Raw genomic sequence first — 23,498 nt, forward strand, 5'->3', positions numbered from 1 at the left:
ACCACTCGTTACGCTCGTGGTTGAATTTTGGATATTTTACGTGCTCGGGTATAAATATAAGTACGAGGTTTTAAACAACAACTATTTCTCAATTGTTACCACTAGGAACAGTTTAGAAAAAAAATCTCTATTTTTACCACTGGTAACAACTTGTTGGTAGCTGGTGGGAATAAGCCTTACATTTTAATTAAACACGGGAATATTGTTCTAATTTTACTTGAGTGTGCTTCTTATTGACAAACAAATAACTTATAGGTTTATACAATTTTAAACACGATCATACAATAGGTAGTTATTTGTTTTACAAGGGGGAAAAGTTGTACTTTAACCGCTCGTGCTAATATTGATAATTTGATATCCAAGCAAAAAAAGTGGAATCTTGGGCGTTGCGAGGGTTTCAAGGCACGAGGGTTAAACATATTTTGCAAAAGACTAACTGTAAAATATCAAAAAAAGTCAAACCAAATCAAATTCAAATTAACGTGATTAAATATTTATCATTCCAAATCATCAATTCTACCAGCCGACATAAGGAAACAACTTGAAGTTTGCGTCAGATTACTTTGCTCCACATGTGGATAAAATGCAACTTTCTAATCAGTGTTTAAATAATCAAGAGAGCCTTTACCTAAGCGAAGCGCAAGGGCACTACCTACCTTTTCTTGAAGCGCTTCGTCGTTTTTAGGGTTCCGTAGCCAAATGGCAAAAAACGGAACCCTTATGGATTCGTCACGTCTATCTGTCTGTCCGTCCGTATGTCACAGCCACTTGTCACCGAAACTATAAGAACTATACAGTTGAAACTTGGTAAGTAGATGTATTCTATGAACCGCATTAAGATTTTTACACAAAAATAGAAAAAAAAAACAATAAATTTTGGGGGTTCCCCATACTTAGAACGGAAACTCAAAAAATCTTTTTTCATCTAACCCATACGTGTGGGGTATCTATATGGATAGGTCTTTAAAAATGATATTGAGGTTTCTAACATCATTTTTCTAAACTGAATAGTTTTCGCGAGAGACACTTCCAAAGTGAAAAAATGTGTGCCCCACCCCCCCCTGTAAGTTCTAAAATAACAAATAGAAAAATCTAAAAAAAATATATGATATACATTACCATGCAAACTTCCACTGAAAATTGGTTTGAACGAGATCTAGTAAGTAGTTTTTTTTTAAAACGTCATAAAATTAAAAAAAATATTTTTTTCATTAAACACATACGTGTGGGGTATCTATAGGATAGGATAGGATAGGTCTTGAAAAATGATATTTAGGTTCCTAATATCATTTTTTTCAAAACTGAATAGTTTGCGCGAGAGACACTTACAAAGTGAAAAAATGTGTCCCCCCCCCTGTAACTTCTAAAATAACAGAATGAAAAATCTAAAAAAAATATATGATATACATTACCATGCAAACTTCCACCGAAAATTGGTTTGAACGAGATCTAGTAAGTAGTTTTTTTTAATACGTCATAAATGGTACGGAACCCTTCATGGGCGAGTCCGACTCGCACTTGGCCGCTTTTTTAATACGTCATAAATGGTACGGAACCCTTCATGGGCGAGTCCGACTCGCACTTGGCCGCTTTTTCTTTGTTATTATCAACAGATACATAACATTTGCGGCTCCATGACATTCTCAATACTGATTATTTATTCTGCTCTTGGTTAGTTCTTCTTTTCAAAAGTTTGCCGATCTCTCTCTGATAGATTTGAGTAGGCATGCGTGTAGTAGTCGCAGAACCATAGGACGTAATATGCAATTAACCCATCTGTACCCCTAGTGTATATAAATTCGATTTCCAAACGTGACGTACGCGTTTGCGTTTAGTCTCATTTTGTATTGGATTTCGAAAGAGCGTGCCAAGCGGGACGTTTTGGAAACCCAAAATCCTATACAAAATGACACTTAACGCAAACGCGTTCGTCACGTTATGATGTCGATCAAAGTTACACTAGGGGTACTGATACAATCGGTGTGATTAACTTGATTGTCTTGATTCTCTGTGACATTTGTTCGTAATTTTATTTTTTCCATGTAAAAAATCGATGGAAAAGAAAATGACTACAACATTGCATTGCAAGTTCAATTTTCTTCTGTAACTGACTACCCCTTTGAACAATGACTTTATTAAACACGGTAAAATACCACATTAATAAAGAAGATTTTGACTGGGGCCGAAGTGATATTACGCTTCAGCTATTTCACCCACAGTTTGAATTGTTTTTCGCGATAAACGGAATATTTTTTAATAACCGCGAATCGATTATAAGGTTATTATACCTTATTCTATTTCATTCCTTAATCACCAGTCAAAAATTAAGCCTTTGATATCAATTCCCTAGAAATTGCTAATTTCATAGCTTACTTAAATAATCTAAACGAAAGTTAGCCTTTTCAAAGTTTTTTTTTTTCAAAGTTACAAAAATATTACCAACCTATTTTATATTTCAATGATTGAGCTATGCTGGATAAAATGGTAATATGCAAAAAATTTGAAAAAAAGGAAAACCTATAAACCTAGTTCTTTATTTTGTCAATAACATACTAAAAAATCATGGAGAATGGAAAATATTTAGAAGTGGCAAAACGTTTTCATCGACGATCATGTGGTGTAGGTACTTTTAAGTTGGCAACCCTCACGCGCCATTTTGCATTTATGTATTTACCCCCTTATTCATAAACGTGTACTAAAGTTACGATGCCGCTAATCATCGTTTGTCCCTTTTCGACGTATTGGTATGATGGAAAGGGACAAACGATGATTAGCGGCATCGTAACTTAAGTACACGTTTATGAATAAGGGGGTTAATAGTGTGTAGCTTGTTTTACGGTCAAAGTGTGCCTTCAATAGTCAAGTATTGTGATTTATTTTATTAATTACCTGACGACATTTGAATAGAATTGGAATCTGCATCGGACCAGCTACCTATGAGCTAAGTTGTTGGTTCGTCCTATTGAGAGGTTATATGCTTACCCGGTAATTATAAACTGTATATTAAATACTACCGTGATGCTTAACTTGTCTATGACTATCTATGTATGTCTATCTTCCTTTATAATATACGCGGTCTCTAAGTACATAATAGATAACATTAGACAATTATCAGATGGGGCGTCGTCATGACAACATGGTGGAGATGCTGGGATATTTGGATCTGTAACTAATCCTAAATAATAAAGCTCGATCTAGTATCCATTATTTGTATTCTCAGAGCCTTGATTCTAATTATCTGATTAGTGGTTAATACGTTAAGTATGATCAAGCCGGTATTTATTCTTTGTAGTGTAACCATGAGTATCTGATATGTATTTGCACGAGTCTGATAATCAGAATTCTCATATTGTCTCATTTATCCATTGAAACTTTATGGGAAACAATAGACACCCATTACCAAGATAATGACAACTTAACTCATAGGTAACTGACACGATGCAGCCTCCAAATTCCATTCCAATGTCGTCAGATAATAAATAAATGAAATCACAATACTTCACTATTGTATAAGCACGCTTTCACCACAAAACAAGCTACGCTCTAAATACATAAATATAAATGGCGTATGAGGGTTGCAAACTTAAATAAGATCACGTTTGCGATACTCCCACAGGCGAAGAGACTGAGGAATCGCGATACAATGCAATAAGACTAATCCGCGACGACGATGTCGTTTATTGCAGATTCATATGGCCAGTCCTAAGCACCCTAATCACATTGATAGCCACGGCTTTCGAGATGATGTTTATATGGCGGGGCATCACCATCAGGGACTACATGTTTGCTACTTCTTTATCCTCGGCTCAGTCAGCATCGTCTACTCCAGCGTACTGCTTAACAGGACCAGGATCTTTGAGCTGCTGAATAACATGAATAATGATTTCGTTTTTATTTGCGGCTTGGGAAGGAAATACAGGTATCACTATTGTAATTACGAGTAGCCATCAAATTTTATGGGTGTGGTGCATTTGTTTTGTTTGGCCATTCGTAAAAAGCAAGTGCTGTTAATGTAGCAATAAATAGTACATAGTGCAAGGTGGGGGGGGGGGGGGGGGGGGGGTAAGTGAAAGAGGAAGGTGTTAATGTGAATTAAAGACCCGGGTTTGTAACAATTTTACCCCCGGAGTAACAATGTTTTTCATCACGCTTGCGAAGACAAAATCAAATTTGAAGCGAAAAAATATATCCATGGATATAATGCTTAAATACGGTGACATTTCAAACATTCGTTCGCCATTTTTTGACAGGTTAGGCATCGAAGGCACAGATCCATCCGGTATTCAGCCACGATTGAAAATTGTGTAAAAATATTTTTACCTCAGTATTTTAAAAGTAAAACTCACCTACTTGGTACGTATGAATTAGTGACATAATTTAAAAGATGCTAATATAACTCACTCGTGAATTATACTTTTTTTTTCATAATCCATAACTCCCGCGGGATCAATGTAGTTCACTACATCATCATCATCATCATCATCATCATTTTTATTCAATAACAATATTACATTGTGTTTGAAAAATCTTAAATCTAGGCACATACATACAAAAAAATATATCAAAATAAACATCATAAAAATAAATATTAAAACTAATTCAAATAAATTGCCCGCTCAAATAGATAGCCCAAAAATAAAAATAAAACATGAATAGTAATTAAAAAAATTGTCAGTAAAAAATTAAAAATACGAGAAAAAAAAAACTAAAAATGTCAACAAGTAAAAAGAAAAATTAATCAAATAATATCATTTAAAAATTAAGAGAAAAAAAATTAGTAACATGTCAGAATAAGAAAATAAATTATAAATTAAGAGAAAAAATGTCACTTAGTAAAAAGGTATTAAGCAAAATAAATAAAATAAAAAAGTGAACAAGTAAAAAGACAAGAAAAATTAAATATTATTATGTAAAAATTTCCAAAAAGGCGCAAAAATACAAACAAACAGTAATCAACTATTGAAATCGAAATGTCAGCAATAAAAAAAAAAAAAAAATTAATTCCCTAAGTCATGATAAAAGAATTCTTCAATAGTATAAAAACATTTATGCACAACAACAACACAAAACATTTACACAACATAAAACATTTATAAACGCACGTAGCTTGGTTTTAAAGGCATCTGCATGAAATAGGATCTTTTTCGAGCAAGTGTGATGAAAAAGCATTTCCACTGCCACAAGGCATGATTGTTTACCATTAATGCTTGGTTGATTGTGCGCATTTAGTCGTAAAGTCGAAGACTCGTAGTGAACATGCGCTGCTGTGGTATCCCACAATCTTTAATTATGTTTTGAATGAAAGTGACCTAATATCATAAGAATACATATATAACCGGATCTATCAGGGTATTAGGGACCAACGAAGTACGCGTCTTTTTTCAAAAAATAAAAGTTTTAAAACAAGGCGGCCTGTATTATGGATTTGTGGATAGATTGAGCAGCATGTTATTGTTTTCAGAAAATGCTTTTTAGATGGACAACTTCTCATTTGGAAGCTTTGCTGGTATTGGCTGATCTTTGTCTGCGGAGTGGCGTCATTGTATATAGCAAACACGATATTCTATCTGCTGTGGCAAAGCATTTTCGCCACGCTGGACGAACACACGGTCCGCCCGCTCATGTTTCCTATCTGGCTTCCCAAAGACGATCCCCACAGAACTCCTAACTATGAAGTATTCATGACATTCGAGATAATATTGATATTCATAGTGCTCTGTACATTCGGTCGTGAGTATTATCTCTTTCCTACACGACAGGGCATATATGAGGCATATATACAGGTACCTTTACAATAACTGTAATGATAGGCATGACCAAAAAACTAAATTCGGCATATCAGTTTATTTTGTAAAATTATTTTTTGTGAGGTTAAATAAAAACATTTTATTTTATTATCAGTGATGTTTTTGAATATCTATATCTACTTACTTATATCTCTAAGGAAACTCGAACTCCCGACGGAAACTGATCATCGTTTGCTGTGTTAAATTCTACTTAAAACTACATTACCCGTTTTAAGCTGTGTATTTAATCTTTCTCTCAGTGTACGTATACATACTGTTCCACCTCCTGCTGCACTACTACAACCTGATGGACGTGATCCTGATCGCACTGGATGAGTTGTTCGACGGGCTGGACGCGTCAGTGGTCACGCTGCCACCCGAGGACCCCCGTCGCGTGGCCGTGCAGTCAGAACTTAACACCAGAATGGGCCGAATCGCGCGCTGGCATCTTTCCATATTCAAGTAGGTTTCCTAATTCAAAGTTTTTTTTTACGTGCAAGTATGAGGAAATAGAGTTTACTGTGTTGAACCCTTAGGTCGCATGGTCCGACTGGCTAGTCCGATCAATCGGAATACGAATATTTTTTTTCCCGCTGGCTCGATTGATCGGAATTTAAGGACTTCTCTAATTCTCGTAGTCCTACTATCGGAGTAACGGGATTTTAAAAGTTCGTCTAGTTCGATCATCGGTGTTGAAATGTCAGATGGCAGTCGCTTGGAAAAATTGGCGCCGGTTTAGGTAGATTCGTTTCCTTACAGACACAATCGCTGCGAAGATGATTCTAAAGCACAATATTATGTTTTTGAGAGAAATTTTGTCTGACGAAAACGAATTACTTATTTATGATTAGGTACATATGGACGTACTTTACCCGTACAACCTATTATCAAATAAACAGAAAAGTAATTGAACTGAAATCTTACAGTTCCGTGGACACCATATCCTCAGTGTACGGGCCAACGCTGGTGTATCAAGTGATGTTTAGATCAATCGTTATCTGTCTAATGGCATATCAAGGGGTGAGCTTAGATAACTATATGTAAGTATCTGCTTTATGGTTAAAATTTTAATGTACCTACATTTATGGTCATTTTTACGCTGGAATCCTGCCTCATACTTAATTCATTGTCACCGTGCAAATTTACAGCAAATGAATGGCATGTATATTCACTCTATAATAAAATTTACCCATATAAGTAAGTAATGATATTAAAAACAAAATTTAATAGAAAAGAAGTAACTGCCCCTTTATTTGGACGAATTTGGATAAGAGAACTCAATCAGAAATAAAGCTTTAGATAAAGATATTGGACCCAAAATGAGTAACGTGTTAATGTTAATGTAAATGTGTAAATTTACGTGTCTCTTGTGTGGACACAAGAGACACGTAAATTACATAAGTAATTGCTGTGATTTTTGATTTTGATTGACCCCAACATACAATAATATGTAAACAAAAATATGTGCAATCTTATACCTACGTTTTAGCTAAACCTGAAACTTCTGGCATACACCTAATAATTAATGAGTATGTAGGTATAAAGCGGTAAGTTCAACTTTAGAAAGAAAGAAAGAAAATAATTACATTAATTTATGACAAAACAAACACGGATGATAAAAACATGTTGACAATACAATGTCATCTGTTTCTTTATCTTAATAATTCCTGCAAACGCAGACTAAATAACGGTAAACAAATACATAATTAAACGAAACCAATACAAAGCAGGTGAAGTTATTGGAATGACCAAGGATTTTCACCTTGAAGATAGGTAATTGTCCTCTATCTTTACCAGAATTTTCTCTTCAAACGTTTTAACTGTGTAGTTCTATGATTTTCAGGAACTGTCAGCTGGAAAGTTCGACTACTTATTTGGAATTTTGACCTTTGGCGCCTGTATCCAGTTGTGGATCCCGTATCCCGTGCTACATCGGCACACTGCTGCGGAATAAAGTAAATACAGAAATTACTTAATTATTTTAAATTTATGAACATTATGATCGCGTTTAGTACGTATCAAACAATATAATAGAATCTAAGCGTCATTCTAGATCAATGGATCAATCAATGGAACCAAGGGCGTAGCCAGCCAATGAAGTAGGGGGGGGGGGGGGGGGCAGCATTGTATGTAAAATTAGAGCTTTAGGGGAGGGGGCCTGTTGTATCTGCCTACGGCATGAAACGAACACCAACAATAGAGGACCTTAAAAGCTACCGATTTCATTTTGTCCAAACCACACCAAATTTGTCAGTAAATAATAAGAAAAAACTATACTCATCCCTTTCCCTTTTGGGTGCTAGTACTAGCGTAAAACTAAGACAGTATGGGCAGTACCGGCCAAACTATATTTTGCTGTAGGTATATTCAGCGAAAATAAGTGGTTTTGGGGAAATCGTAGTGTGTTCTTATATACAGATTACATGCATGATCAATTGATCACTGACCGATATGTCTGACTTCTACTGCGGCTGGCATAGAACATCACTAGCGTTACTGATCCGTCAGCACCTCACCATCTTTAACCTCCTGAGACCCAGAAGCACTTGTTTTGTTTTTACATTTGGAGCCCTTAGTTAATCAATAAAACTTTAAAATAGATATTTAATGGAATATGTACAAATATTTGTACCCTGCGTAAAGGTTATCGTGCGCTTCTAATCGGTGGCCATATTTAAACCTATACTATGTTATCTGTGGTATAGGCATTGTCGATAGCCGACGCTTGCTTCTACTGTGGCTGGCATAGAACACCATTAGCCTTACTGGTACGCCACGACCTCACCATCTTCATCCTGCGCGCGCAGCAGCCTGTCGCCATCAAGTTTACTGGTCTGCCTGAACTGCAGCTTGAGACTTTCTCCTCGGTACGTTTTTGTAGCTATATCGGAAGATTGTTTCTTGATGCTAAGTAGCATCATAGTAGGATAAGTAGGCAGGCGTAAGTAAGTACCTAATGTAATGTAATGTATTACTTAAGCATCTAAAGAATAAAGCAAATCTGCCTAGTGCTTATCAATATGCCGAGGTTACAGGTAGTTATAAAATAAAATAGCTTATTGGGCTTATTAAATGGACGAGTCATCATTTTCTTGCGCTTTTCCCATAAGTAGGGGTCGGCGGTCGGTCAAGCACGTGTTTTTCCTTCATACCTCTCTATCGTTTGTCATCTCGTCATTCACCTGTTTCTTTTCATATCATCTCCCACACATCATCCACATTTTAGTACCACGCTAGGCGATTTAATCCGATTTTTTTGGTTAATGGCGCAACTTTCAGGATTCCTCTCATATATTCATTCCTTATTCTATCCATTCTCGTCACGCCACACATCCATTTCAACATTCTCATCTCCGCTTAATGCAATCTCTTTTTATCCGTCAACTCAGCTCACACTCTGATGCATATATGAAGACAGACGATTACGACGATATGACGATCCTGTATACAAAAAATATATATTTTTATTAAATGGTCGAGTATTATATATAGTATATTTTAATCTGATGGATTGTTCCAGATAATGAGCACTGCATACTCTTATTTCAATATGCTGCGGCAGTACAATTCCGAGTGAAATCTCAGCAATTTCACATTTATGTGTACTTTGATTTATCTACACCTAATAGGATATAATGTGAAATGTTATGGTGAAAATAAATTAGCACAGAAAAGTAAGTAAAAACTTATTTATAATCATAAAGATTTCCTTTTTTAAACTTCCTTATTCTCTCACTTTATTACGGATCCATAAAAATACAGAGGACAAGGGCAAGGACAAAGGTATAATGCACTGATTTTATTCCAATTTCCTCATTACCGTCGTTAACTTGATTAGCCCATTAGGGAATCTTCGCAGTAAAGCTGTAATTGCTAATGATTAAATAGGGCCATTATGTCAGTAAGCACGTGTAAGCTTAATATTGCGAAAGTATCGACAGCGACATGAAGGCTTTCGTGAGCACTGCAAAAACTTTTCTTTACAAAAATGATTTCGAGTGGAACAAAGAAATCACGCTGCAAAATTTCCATCCACAGTTGCAAATATTCCTTGCGATTAATGGAGTTTTCTTCAACAACCGTGAGTCGAAAATAAGGTTAATACCGTCTCATATTTGGAGATTTAAACGCATAGTTATGATAAATCCTCTTTTGTATTGCACACTTTATTTTCAAAGTGATCATATTCTTAATTATTGATTAAAAACCAAATATTTTCTCTGATTTCCTTAGATTCATATTGCCAGTACTAAGCACCCTTATAACATTGGTGGCCGTGGCTTTCGAAATATTTTTCATATGGCATGGTATCTCCATGAACGACTACGGGTTCGCCACCGAATGCTTTTGCTACTTCTTCATCCTTGGCTCTGTGGGGATCGTCTACTCCAGCGTATTGCTTAATAGAGTTAAAGTCTTTAAACTCTTGCACAATATGAACAACGATTTTCTTTTTATTTGTAATTTAAAGGCTGAATACAGGTAAGGAGTTGAGCACAATTGCAAAGATAAATTAAATGTCCTGTTTTATGAATAGTTATTTAATCTAAAGATAAATAACAAGAGAAAACGAAGTAGGAGCTCCATCGCTTGTACAACCACAATATGAATGAACAATAAAAAGCATTGAACCTCAAAAAAAAAAGTGGGCGGTGTATATGCAATGAATATTACAGTTTAAGGCGCCATTAATTTATTATGTAAGACGATTTAGGGGTGGAGGGGGTTCGAACATGTCTTTTTTTTACAAGCGGGTGGGAAGAGATATTCATAGTTCTTACGTAAGATCATAAAACATTCCAATTTCGATGAAATTTTGATATTTGAAATAATACTACCACACTCTATGGTATCAAAAATGATGCATAGTTAGGTTAGTCTGACCCCAGTACCTTTGTAGGTACGAATTTTTTTTTTAAACCTAAAAGTAACCAAACGTGTATTCATTTTTTCCTTAGTTAAGTTTTGATTCGGTTTTGTTCGGTGACTGACAAGACATGAGGAGGGGTCAGCCTATTCTTTTTAGGGGTTGGAGAGGGTCAAAAACTGGAAAAACTCGTCTTACGTAATAAATTAACAGTGCCTAACTACCTAACACAGATTGCAAAAATGCTAGTGTAGGAAACATCTTTGTGTTGTATATTATCGATTCGATCGTTACAAGTATCTTAGGTTTATAAACGGCCGTCCGACCAGCCAATCGACCGTGGCAATATCAGTTTATTTTAGAAAATATAAGAGCTTGATATCATTCATATACATCGTAACATCTACTCGTACAGTCAGCATCAAAAGTAGTGGATCAAACAAGGTTTCAAAAGTATATACCATTCTGAAACAGCTTACCAAAATGTGGTGTTTATATATGTAGAACACTAAAGACTGTAAAAGATATACTTTTGAATGTACATTTTAGTGATTTATCTGTAATTTGGAAAAGTTATTCGGAATATCAGATACTTTCAGCGCGTTGTTTCATCCGGTACTATTGATGCTGACTGTACACTGAGAATACAATGATTTTGTAAATAAGCAATAATTGCTTGGAAGAACGCATTGAATTTCTTTTATGTTTTAGAGACACATTCTTAACGGGCCAACTACTCATTTGGCGGCTCTGTTGGTCATGGATAGTGTTCATAAGTTTCGTATCACTTTTGTACATTTCCAACACGCTGTTGTACCTGCTGTACCAGAGCACGTTGGCCACTCAAGACGAGCATATGATTAGACCTCTCATCTTCCCGATGTGGCTGCCTGAAGACGACCCTTACAGGACACCGAACTATGAAATTTTTCTTGCTCTGGAAGTTATACTCATATTTGTGGTATTAGTGACCTTTGGCTGTAAGTTTGTCTTTAAAATATTTAAATGACATACTTGACTAAATACTGTATTTCATAAGAATTATCAAAAAATATGTGTAATTATGTCGCTTCTACTGATTTATTAAGCCTTAAATTCTTTTATTACTACTCCACTTATAAAATAGTATTTCACAAATAAGTCACAAGCCTCATTCACCAATTAACTACTAATTAACAATTAACTACTCATTCACCAATTAACTACTAATGCGTCCCTAAACCGTTTATATATCCGCCTCATTGGCAGAATAAACAGCGGTTCAGACAGTCGAATCGCTCAATGCCAAAAAGTGCTGCCTGAAAACTCCTGAACATTTTGATCTGTTCACGCTCAAATCTTTACCACAATTGTAGTGTATGTATACATACTATTCCACCTCCTGCTGCACTACTACAACCTGATGGACGTGATCCTGATCGCACTGGACGATTTGTTCGACGGGCTGGACGAGTCGGTGGTGGCGCTGAACCGCGGGGACCCGCGGAGGCAGGCCGTGCAGGACGAGCTAAACATCAGGATGGGTCAGATTGTGCGCTGGCACCTGTCAGTCTTCGAGTAGGTCCCTTGATTTCCTTGATATGTATGATATGCTTGTATATTTATTAGTATAATAATGGGGAGCCCGGTAGACTTGTCTAGTAACAATTTAAATTGTGCACTAATGGCACTACCTATTGTGGTTGTGGTTGGTGGCGATGTCATCATGCCAGTTGTTAAATTTTCCCACTTTGCTTTAAAAATAAGCTTCTGCTGCAAAAAGTCCTAGTTAACAGCTGCAAAGAGGAAAAAGCTCTCTCGTAAATTTCGGGCTCTGCATATTTATACGAGCTAGGAAACCTTTACTTACATTGTCTACTTTGCATTCAGTTCTGTAGACGACATATCTTCAGTATACGGTCCGACGCTGGTCTACCAAGTGATGTTCAGTTCTATCGTCATATGCTTAATGGCATATCAGGTAGCAGAGGTGCGTATATTGGTGGTACTTAATTTACTGCATGCACTAACACTATTTTATACTACAACAGCCCATGTTCACACACACACAGAACAGCCCGCGTAGCCAAAATGCCAATCGTTAACGCTCCGTAGCGTAGCGTAGTCATCTCTCTCTATGACTCTTCCATGTTAGTGCGACAGTGACAGTTGCGTTTCGTTCGCTACGGAGCGTTAACGATTGGCATATTGGCTACGGGGGCTAATCATAAACGTGGACGCAACCGAAATAAGCGGTCACAATGCCATACTACGTGTAAAGTACGGAGCCTGTGTGTGGTGACTATTAGGTGTGTTGTCTTATAAGCTCCATCTTGTAACTGTGCAAATTCTAACTTCAAATCAAATGTAAACATATAATCAAAACATATAATCGTTGTAAAACTTTTCAGCAATTGTCGGAAGGGAAAGTAGACTACCTGTTCGGTATTTTGGGCATTGGCGCCTGTCTGCAGCTCTGGATTCCGTGTTATATTGGGACTTTGCTACGCAACAAAGTAAGGGACATATTTTTGCTGTCAGACAATTCTATGTGCCTTAATGGCAACTCTCTAACAGCGCATGACACACTCGCATGTAACTATTTAAAGTTATATACTTAGAGCTGCAACAGAAATGTGATTCTTTTAATCGTGCAGTTGCAGTTAAAACTGAGCCCTTACTTATAACCTCAACAGCAAATATAGCCATGAGACATAAAGATAAGACAGCAAATAAAAACAAAACATAATATCGATACTGATGAGTCTACATTTAATACACGTTGTTGCACTTTGTTCGTCTATTGTGACAATAAACCTGACAAGATACCCAAACGCGCGGGTAAACGCCCTTCTATAGCGGACTTTACTGTCTCCAGGGATTCTTCGTTGGCGACCGCTGTTTCTACTGCGGGTGGCATGAGACGCCATTGTCGCGATTGTTGCGGCCCGATCTCATCATCTTCATACAGCGCACGCAGCGGCCCGTCGCCATCAAGTTTACCGGGCTACCGCATTTGCAGCTTGAGACTTTCTCTTCGGTAAGATGGCTTGCATAGGTACTACTTACGAGTATACAACACAGCTGCTCCATATCTGACATTGAAAAACTCATTCAATTGCTTAATGAAAGAATCGCCCACGGGTTGAAGACGACCCGCAAGCCCTTAAAGCGGGAGTGCCAAAAGTCTCGCCGTGGCCCTTATGTCAAACAATCTGGAGACACCTATTTATGAATCATAACTTATGATATTGTTGCGCAATATGTACATTTGAACTGGTTTTCCAATGCAACAAACGGTTTTAATAAAAATAAAAAATAAAAATAAAAATCACTTTAATTCAGACAAAAGTCCATAATAATAGAATAAGGTAAAAATAAGAACTAAAATACAATAAAATTAAAACTTATACTAATAGCTGCTTCAGTCGATAGGTATGACTAGTCTCAATTTATTTACATTATTTTTGCAATATAATATAGTGGCATTATATATATTTTTTCTATATCATATCACGTGTCGACCTACTTTTTGTTCTGGTTCTGATGAACGGATGACCAGTAACGGAATATAGGGCTATTTAGGTTCTCTGAGATGGTCTTAAGTATGCGATTGTCTGAAGTTCTTAATCTCTCCCAAAAACCTGCGATCCGACTTCTGATGATGGCGAAGAAGTCGGGCACCCCTGCCTCAGCGAACATGCCCGACGCGCTGCAACACCTGGGTAACCTCAGTAGGATGCGAAAAGCGTCATTATATTGAACTCGCAAAGTTGAAAATGCTTTCCTACTAAAGTTCACCCAGAGCTGGCAGGTATACAAACACTGACAAAATGCACGAAATAGAGTCACTTTGACACTGTTTGTACAGCTTGCGAATTTGCGCGCGAGCATGTTACACCTAATCGATAGGGCTCATCTTTCCCTTTCCATATCATGGTCATCTTTTAAATCACTACACAAAATGTGACCAAGGTATTTAAACCTATTTACAACACGCACTGGCGAGCCACTTAGAACCAACTTCGGTATCCTGTCCGGACCTCTGCCTGCCCTAAATACCATCATCTCTGTTTTCTGAGCGTGCTTTCTTAATGCGTGGCTGAGCAGATAGATTCAGTAACCAAACAGAATGTTGGGTTGCGGCGCAAAAGAACGCCCTTTTTTCCTTTTCTGCGCACGGCATCTTTACACCAGTGCGTAGGTACTCCGAGGCTGGTACCCTCTTTTATTTTGGGCTATCACACCAGCTGTAAGTCGGTGGTACAAAATCCCTTTAAAAATCTTTTAAAATTTAGTCGAGTTGACGTTACCGATTTGCAAATAAGTAAACGTATTGCCGTTAAAAATTTAATGTCATTAGAGTCCTAAAAAGCTCGCCTAAGGCCTTATTTAACTTAATTAATTTCATTAATATATTACTGGCAAGTTGTTCAAGGAGAGGTAACTGAAGTTATTTATTAACCAGGAAGTCGACATCAAGAAACTATCTGAACGAACTTCCAGCTAATAATAACATTATGTCAATAAGATAATAAACGCATTCAAGTACTCGTAATCATAACAATGAGGACGACTGAATGCCATATTATCATACCAATTCGAACATGCACTGACATCAAACCGATATAATGATTAATGATATTTGAATCACGCGGGCGTCTCGCTCGCACGAATACTTAGCAAAATTATACCATACATTTCGGCATCTCGGCCAGAAACAAATCGTAAATTAGCATTATTTTATTGTGTAAATTTATATTTGGACAAGGAAAATGGTACAATTAAGTAATTGTGCTTTATAAACAAACCCGATAGCTTTGCTCCTGTGACCCTAAACCTAAGTTATTTGTTGCAGATAATGAGCAACGCATACTCGTTATTCAACATGTTGCGCCAGTACAAGTAATGCAAGACGCGAGACGGTAATTATATTCTAATATGATTACTGGATATTACTTATGATTACAGGATGGAGGAATGATATAGGCTACAGATACTTTGTCATTCTCGTTATGAATGTTTGCAACACTAATGAGCACTTGTAATAACAGCAACACTTAGTCAACCATCGACGAATTTTATTTCCTTGCAATACGGTAATATATAGTGTAAAGTCAGTGTGCATTTACATGCAGGACGATGTAGGATGAATAAGATGATGGTTGATGGATGAAGGCGACTGGCGAAATCATACGACTACTGGCTACAACCTACATCTATCCTCCTGGTACAACTACTTTGTGAATTTTCAATCAAATATTGAGTATTGAGCCACCGCCCTAGCGTCTTTTGAGCGTCTAGTCAGCGCCATAGAAAATGGCGTTGCTGCGCAGTTGTGCCAACGTTACGTTGAGCAGCAGCAGTAGAGTTGACCAGACGCCGACGCTAGTGTGTAGTGGCCCAATAAACTTACACTTAGGCTTGGGTGTCGTTTATAAACACGCCAAACACACGGAATTGATAACAATGAGTTGCTTGCGACAGACAGTGGCCTACATCCATCCACGCATATAAATTATTTGATGACCGGTGACCGGTATACCTAGTCCTCAGGGGCGTCGCCCCCCCACGACACCCTAGATAGTCCTACGTCCTGCATGTAATAGCAAAACTTAAGCAAATGTACATAAAAACATTAATTCAATGTGTAACTTACGTATATTTTTACTGATCAACAATAAATTAATCTACAATAATATGTAGTATTCATTACTTGTTAGTGAAAGGAGCCTTTGTGTTCTGGCAGCAGGAAGTATATGGTAACGGGGCCCTTCGATGTATGGACTATTTCAGTGTGGCGGATGAGCTGTGTCGCTGCCAGCCCGTACAGGAGGCATGGGATGCCTGGAAACAATAGAATACTCGTATCGTAAAAAGGTCACAACCAACTCACTAATTGCAATAAAATAATTAAACAAAAAAATCAACCTTGTTTTGATAATAGCACGGGTAAGTATGGCTCTGAACTTGTTGTGGTAATTGGTGAGGTGTGGTTCATTTGGTTATCACCTGACATAGCTTCTGCTTACGACTTTGTCTACGTCGGCTAAATAACTGAATCACTTTTCATGAACTTTGGTTGAGACAGACAGACTGGATGTTTTATATTCCGGAATATTTTTTACCTAGGAAAATGCTGAATCCTACGCGGACGGAGTCGTGGACACAACTACATAGGTTTATACAGAGTGAACCATAAATAAGTCAACATTTAAAATCTTATTTTGAATAACAAAACATTTAAACAGGGAAAAACGTTTATTTGTAATGAAAGTAGACAAAATGGGGTTTTATTTTTCAAAAGCAATTAATCTAAAATGTAACCGGTTTTATTCCTATTCCTCTTGCAACCTGAACCTGAAATTTTTCATTTCCTACAGCCTGAAAAGCATGATGGAAAAATTCTTGCATTTCCCCGTATAAATATTTATTTCTTGAATTCCTCAATGGAGCTTATGGCTGACAAAAAAAAATATTTTTAATTTATAACCGATAAGAAGAATCCAATGGAGATAAATCAATCAGTTAAGATTGCCTTTTTTGGAAATAAGATTTCCGGCGATTTTTTTCCAAACTGCTGAAATAGCGTCGTTGAAAAGGGTGAAAAGTTAACCCTTCCTCTTGATACCAAGTAGGTTGGTTAGAGCACTTCTAGCAATGTACGCAAGGTCAGAAAATAATCTACAATACTTTTACATAGTGCTTCCCAGATACGATTTATGAAAGTAGACCGTTATGTCGTCAAGAAACCAGGCTGACCTTGAACTTGCTCCATGTTTACAGGGCCACGTAATGTTCTTGGCTTATTGGATTGTAATATTTTTGCTTTTAGACATTCGTCCCTGGACTTCTGAACCCATTTCCAATTGTTTGAGCAGGCGGGGCTTGATACTTTTTGGGTTTTTCTGTATATTTTATACATTACAAAATGTTATTGTTGCCTGGGCAAAAAGTCGTGGTTTAAGTAACATTCGTGCGCGAAATGGTAATTGTTCTCCGGGAAATGAGATCATGTTACTAAATTCCCAATAGCTACTCTTCCTTTAGACATACCCTTTTTTTTCTAGGGGGGAAAATGCATTCCGCATACCACCCGGGTGCGGGGGTTGACCCGAGTGGTTATGTGGGACTCCCGTCTAGGCTAATGAGGCCCACGGTATACCCACTAAAAATCCCCCATATGCCACCTCGCCGCCTTATTGGTGGGGTTACAGGAACGCTTGCGTACTCATCCGCGACCCCACCGACGGTAGCCGCCCGCGAGCGGCTCCTTCGCGAATGCCCGAAGACCCTTCACGCGAGGCGCGCCAGATGGTTCGACGCGCCTTCCTCCTCGGCCTCCGTCCTGCAGTGTAGCGGACCCCCCCGAGCCCGCCACAAGGAGGCCACGGGCGCCAGAAAACTCCCCAGCGCCCGGCGGCAGATGAGGTCCATGGTTCTGCCGCAAACCACAACTCGGCTGCAGAGGACAGGGAGAACGGCACACCGTAACACCGACACTCCTCTTCCTCTGCAGCCCCACCAACGCTGCTACAGCGGAACGGCCCCGCCAAGGTCGCAGGGGATAGGGAGAGTGGCGCATCGTGATACCATCACGCCTCTTCCCCTGCGATCCCACCTCGGCCGTCGAGTATAGGGAGAACGGCTCACCGCAATACCGATACTCCTCATCCTCGACGGTCCACCTCCAACGCGTCACAAGCGGGCTTACCAAGCCCACTTGGAGCGTCCTCCTCGGGCCAGCCCGCAACTCAAACAGGCCGGCCCTGGTTGCCTCTTCGCTTCACCGTGGGTGACCAAGCCACGGCTACTTAGGGGCTTAACCGCGACAAGGTGGGCAACCCGCGGGGGGTTCCTTTTGACATACTCTGCATTATCCCATCCCCTATCGAACAAATATAACAACCCAACTAGCAAAGTAGTCATATAAGATTGAGCTTATTCAGCTAATAAATCATATAAAAGTCATGTAGACGTGAATTATACAGCACATGTCGTATAAAGTCAGCTTATGCAGCTTTTTAGTTACTCAGCATATCAGTCATGTAAGCAAGTCGAGTAAACGTTTACTCGTCTTGATTATATGACTAATAAGTCATATAAGAAATGCTGAATAAGTCACGTTTTTACGTGGCTTATATGACTATTTAGTCGAGTAACAGTGACTTATATATCTGACTTACGACATGTCAAGTGCAGTCGAGTAAAAGCAATGTAGTTTGCTATTATATGACATCATGTAACTTATACAGCACAATAGCTATATATGTTACATGCTGTCATATAAACGGGAATTATAGAACATGTTATATATTGCTGAATAACTTACCTCTACCTGATGCTCATGTGACTATTTGGTCGAGTAATGACATTTTATATGCCTTTATTGGAGCAGAATTAAACGTAGTCGAGTAAATGATACAACTTTGCTATTATACCACTATTTAGTATAAATGCTACCTTTTTATGACTGTTATAGCTCTTAAACATCATTTAAAGACATCCGACACGTTGTTTGGATATAAACATTTAGTATATGAAAATGGACTGGATTAAATGGAAAAACATGAAAAAGACCGGTGGATACAAGAGGAAAATGAAAAAGAAGCGGCAATCTATTATCACCAATTTAAAAACTACTCTTACGCAAGGAATTTCGGTAAACCGAAGTGAAGTGACAAGTGCTAATTTTTCAAGTGGTTCCGTAGAAATAACAAATGTGACCGAAAAAAAAACTAGTACTGCAGAGTCGGAAAACATGCACGTTGATGTTGGTGGCGCTGTAGAAGATAGCTCCGTACAGGAAATGGAACTGCAATTCAATGCTGATGAGAGCAGTGGATCCGAAGATTTGGATGATTTGGGGATGATTGTCAGTATTGTCAGTATTCACACAAAACTCACTTTCCTCTAATGGATAGTGATCATATATAGCGTACTCTGAACAGTTTGGGCACCAGAAAAAAATGGTGTCGTGTAGATTTTTTATATTATTGTCCGATATGATAAAATGTGTGGGATCAATTGTCAACGGGGACGTTGAGTATCCGCATCCAATACACATCGAAGACAAAATGAAATGAGTCTCGCTCCAAAGCCACTGTACATCAGTATCACTCCACAATTGATCTTCTTTTCTTAAAAAACAGTCCACATCAGCTACAATGACCATATTTCACGGTGCTACTTGTCTCTAGAAATAAAATACTAAAATCTGTAAAAAGGTTTTTTCAGAAACTCTAACGAACCCTAAAATATGTCCGACAAAATATGTATAATGGCGCTTTGACCGCTAAACTTGATATATAAGATGCGATTATATAGCTTATAACTGGATAAATGCCGTATAACCGCGGCGTTCAAGAAAATCATCAATATTAATTAAATTTATATTTAATTAACTAAGAATTATAGTGGGGCATTAAATATTTACTATTAAACATAGTTTACTTCATCAATAAACTTACCTTCGCAATACATTTCTACCATACGCCGACGTTATGAGCATTCTTAATAAAAACATGTAACATCATGGCTGACTAATAAAGAAAATACTTACCGTCAACACTCAACTCGCGCGTGTAGTATCGAGTTATATTCTATTGTTTAGTAGCCTGGGATGCGATTACTCCACAAATATGTCATATAAATGGAAGTTACAGATCAGTTCAGTCATATTTAAGTCATGTAATTTGCTAATATACAGCTAAATTGTCATAAGATAGTCACGTCGGTGGTTATTATAAGATCTATAAGTGGCGGTGGTTGCAGTTAAACAACTTTTATATGACTGAAATGCTGAATAAAATGGGCCCAAATCGCGTCATATAAACGTAATGATTTCGTAATGATGACTAATAGTAAGAGCTAAAAGGATACCGCAGAAACGTTGCCGCAACCATTATATGACGAAATTTTGCTAGTTGGGAACCGATTCAAATGTATATTTATGGTCCACGCTGTATGAATATGTTTGAATAATTCGGTACACGGCGGGAAGAAGTTGATAGCACGAGATATAAAATTGAAGTAATTTGAACTTAAAATAGAAATACATAAGGTTTAAATTTCTTCAATAGCCAGGTCCACACAGAGCGAGTATGCTCGCAGTATGAGGTTCTTCAAAATAAGGAGTGTACAGATTTTTACAGGTTCGGCAACGCGCATGTAACACCTCTGGAGTTGCAGGCGTCCATAGGCTGTGACTGCTTACCATCAGGCGGGCCGTATGCTTGCTTGCCACCATCATCATTCGCTTGCCCTTATCCCATTCATTTGGGGTCGGCGCAGCATGTCTTTTCCTTCCATATCTTTCTGTCACCCGTCATCTCATCGTTCACTCGCGTTCGTTTCATGTCATCTCTCACACAATCCATCCACCGTTTCCTAGGTTTTCCTCTGCCGTTCCATCCCTCCACATTCATTCGTAATACCTTTCTCGTCACATGACTTTCATCCCTCCGCATCACATGCCCATACCACGCTAGGCGATTCGCTCTTACTTTTTCTATTATGGGTGCAACTTTCAGACTTCCTCTTATATACTCATTCCTTATCCTATCCATTCTTGTAACACCACACATCCATCTTAACATTCTCATTTCCGCTACATGCAATCTCTTTTCATCCGTCACTTTTAGGGCCCAACACTCTGATCCATACATGACGACAGGTCTTATAATGGTTTTATTAATTTTACCCTTCAGTCGGAGGGGCATCCGGGCGTCACAAATTGTTCCCGTGACCTGTCGCCATTTCATCCATCCTGTGCTAATCCGGTTTTGCCACCGTCGTGATATAAAAAAAATCGATATGTTCCCTCAAACATAATATTGGCGATTTCTATAAGCAATTTTCATAGTTTCAGCTAAAGTGCATAATTTGTTACAAATTTTTAAAGTGCATTTTAGACCTATGTTCGTTACTTTTTTCTAACGAGCAAAAGTTAAAAACTCAGGATTCGAATCAATACAGTCCCATTCGAGAAATCCGTCAAAATTGCCAATTGAATTTATGGCAGTCATATTGTGATTCAAAAACGCTTTTTTTTAAACTACAGATTATGACATATACAACTTTTTTAAACTCTGTTTTCTGAACCTACTGCACATTAAGTATGTTTTTAGTTAAATTATGTTTGAAATTCTAAATAGTTCTGAAGGTTCTCAAATCTTACAAAAAAATAGGTTCTTACCAAAATTGGCAACTTTGATAATTCTCATAAACTTATCGGAAGCACTGAGGTCCTCCACATGGCGCCGGGAGCAGTGGTACTTGATGTATGGGTAGCAGCCGGTCCGCAGTATCTGGTAGTTGGACTCACCCACTTTCCAGTTGAAGTTGGACATGCCAAACTGGTCATCTTTTACACTACTGTACTGAAATCAATTTGTTTTGTTAAGGAAATGTATTTATGTTACATTGAGAAATTGTAGTTAGTTATAGAAAAAAGATTGCAAATGGGTCATTCTCCAGATTAGTGCCTGTGTCTAAACACTGTCGAACCATGCTAAATGTCTGAAAAGTTTAAAGGAGTTGAGTCTGACCGCAGTCATATAATTTGAGAATGACCCAAATGAATAATAATGTAATGATAAATAATTTAAAGATTTAATTTATTATAAAGTCCTCTTGGAATAATTGCCTATTACACACAGTTACACAGTAAAACCACATAATTATAGTTCAATTCTACAACTTTTGTCCACAAATTCAACACTAAATGAATTAGCAATACCAATGTAATTTTCAGTATTTTCTGTGTGTTTACCGCCATTTATGAAACTGTGTTGCCTCAGAACTAACAGATTCAAATAATAGACATACCTAAACCAAGATGTGCGAGTTAATTGGAATAATAGTTAGGGGATTTTGTACTACTTATATTGGAGTATTTTACGATAAGTTAGCTTCCTCAACAAGGAATCTTATATTTATGGTTTATGGTTTGATTTAAGAATTTATTTCTCCAAAAGAATATTACAATTGACTTACATAGAGAAATACGAACAATCATAATATACATTATTTACATAGTGCACGAATAGCATAAAATATATTCTAAAACAAAACAACTTATTTATTTTTGTAAATTAGGCTAGATTTTACCTTTACAAAGTAAGAGGTCCAAGGGGGTTCATTACACTGCATCAAATACGCGGTAAGAACTTCAGAAGCGTCTGGTTTTTGTTTAAATATCCGCAAAACTTGCAAGGCTACTAGTTTCTTCTTAAGTAATTGTTTAACTATGTTCAATGACATTTTTTCTTAGAGATTAATAACTTGAAATACTTGTTTTATTATAAACCTTCTGTAGTATACGATGAATAAGGTTTTGAGCTAAAACCATTATTAATTTGCAAAATAGAGATTAATATTACGATTGTTACGAAAGCTGAAAACAGCTGCTTTTGACGTATTGTATGACAGAGACACTAAGAGCGTGCGTTTAGATACTGCTTGAAAGATTGACAGCCAATGATTGCTAAAACTCCGATGCAAGTAATATTGAGAAATCTTGTATATTCATTCGCTTTTCTTTCTATTTGTCCAGAATCGCATTCTATTGTTGCCTGTATAATCAATATACCTCATAAAACAAAATCCCCGCCGCGTCTGTCTGTTTGTGTGTATGTTCGCAATAAACTCAAAAACTACTGAACGGATTTTCATGCGGTTTTCACCTATCAATAGTGATACTTGATGATGCTTTAGGTGTTTAATTTATCAATGTTTGGTGTAACCCCGTGCGAAGCCAAAATGAGGATAATATTTTTTTTTTTACTGCAAGTGGCTAACATTAAATTCTAATTCTTAATGAACTTAGGTCGTAATTACCTATTATGAATTATAACTTATATATT

At 37.5% G+C, this 23,498-nt stretch overlaps 2 protein-coding genes and 1 pseudogene across 4 annotated transcripts; 2 read left to right on the top strand and 1 right to left on the bottom strand.

The window, feature by feature from the left end:
* Positions 1 to 923: 923 nt before the first annotated feature.
* LOC133520564 (odorant receptor 49b-like) lies at positions 924 to 9,447 on the top strand (annotated as a pseudogene).
* A 143-nt stretch (positions 9,448 to 9,590) lies between these two features.
* Positions 9,591 to 15,703, top strand: LOC133520562 (odorant receptor 4-like). Of its 2 annotated transcripts, none has more exons than XM_061855061.1 (8): positions 9,591 to 9,883; positions 10,020 to 10,268; positions 11,365 to 11,633; positions 12,009 to 12,210; positions 12,523 to 12,622; positions 13,044 to 13,148; positions 13,511 to 13,672; positions 15,491 to 15,703. In XM_061855061.1, exons 1-8 carry the CDS (start codon positions 9,732 to 9,734, stop codon positions 15,539 to 15,541), a joined length of 1,290 nt encoding a protein of 429 aa, XP_061711045.1. In that variant the 5' UTR covers positions 9,591 to 9,731; the 3' UTR covers positions 15,542 to 15,703. The 2 variants fall into 2 exon arrangements, with proteins under 2 accessions (XP_061711045.1, XP_061711046.1); XM_061855062.1 differs by having other exon boundaries at positions 9,728 to 9,867.
* Positions 15,704 to 16,274: 571 nt separating this feature from the next.
* Positions 16,275 to 23,272, bottom strand: LOC133520563 (uncharacterized protein C15orf61 homolog). Of its 2 annotated transcripts, none has more exons than XM_061855064.1 (3): positions 22,744 to 23,272; positions 21,830 to 22,013; positions 16,275 to 16,479 (listed from the first exon to the last, which is right to left on the bottom strand). In XM_061855064.1, exons 1-3 carry the CDS (start codon positions 22,894 to 22,896, stop codon positions 16,352 to 16,354), a joined length of 465 nt encoding a protein of 154 aa, XP_061711048.1. In that variant the 5' UTR covers positions 22,897 to 23,272; the 3' UTR covers positions 16,275 to 16,351. The 2 variants fall into 2 exon arrangements, with proteins under 2 accessions (XP_061711048.1, XP_061711049.1); XM_061855065.1 differs by having other exon boundaries at positions 21,830 to 22,008; positions 22,744 to 22,882.
* Positions 23,273 to 23,498: the final 226 nt, after the last annotated feature.

This window comes from Cydia pomonella, chromosome 8, assembly GCF_033807575.1.
Source record: "Cydia pomonella isolate Wapato2018A chromosome 8, ilCydPomo1, whole genome shotgun sequence".
In the NCBI taxonomy this organism is placed as follows: Eukaryota; Metazoa; Arthropoda; class Insecta; order Lepidoptera; family Tortricidae; genus Cydia; species Cydia pomonella.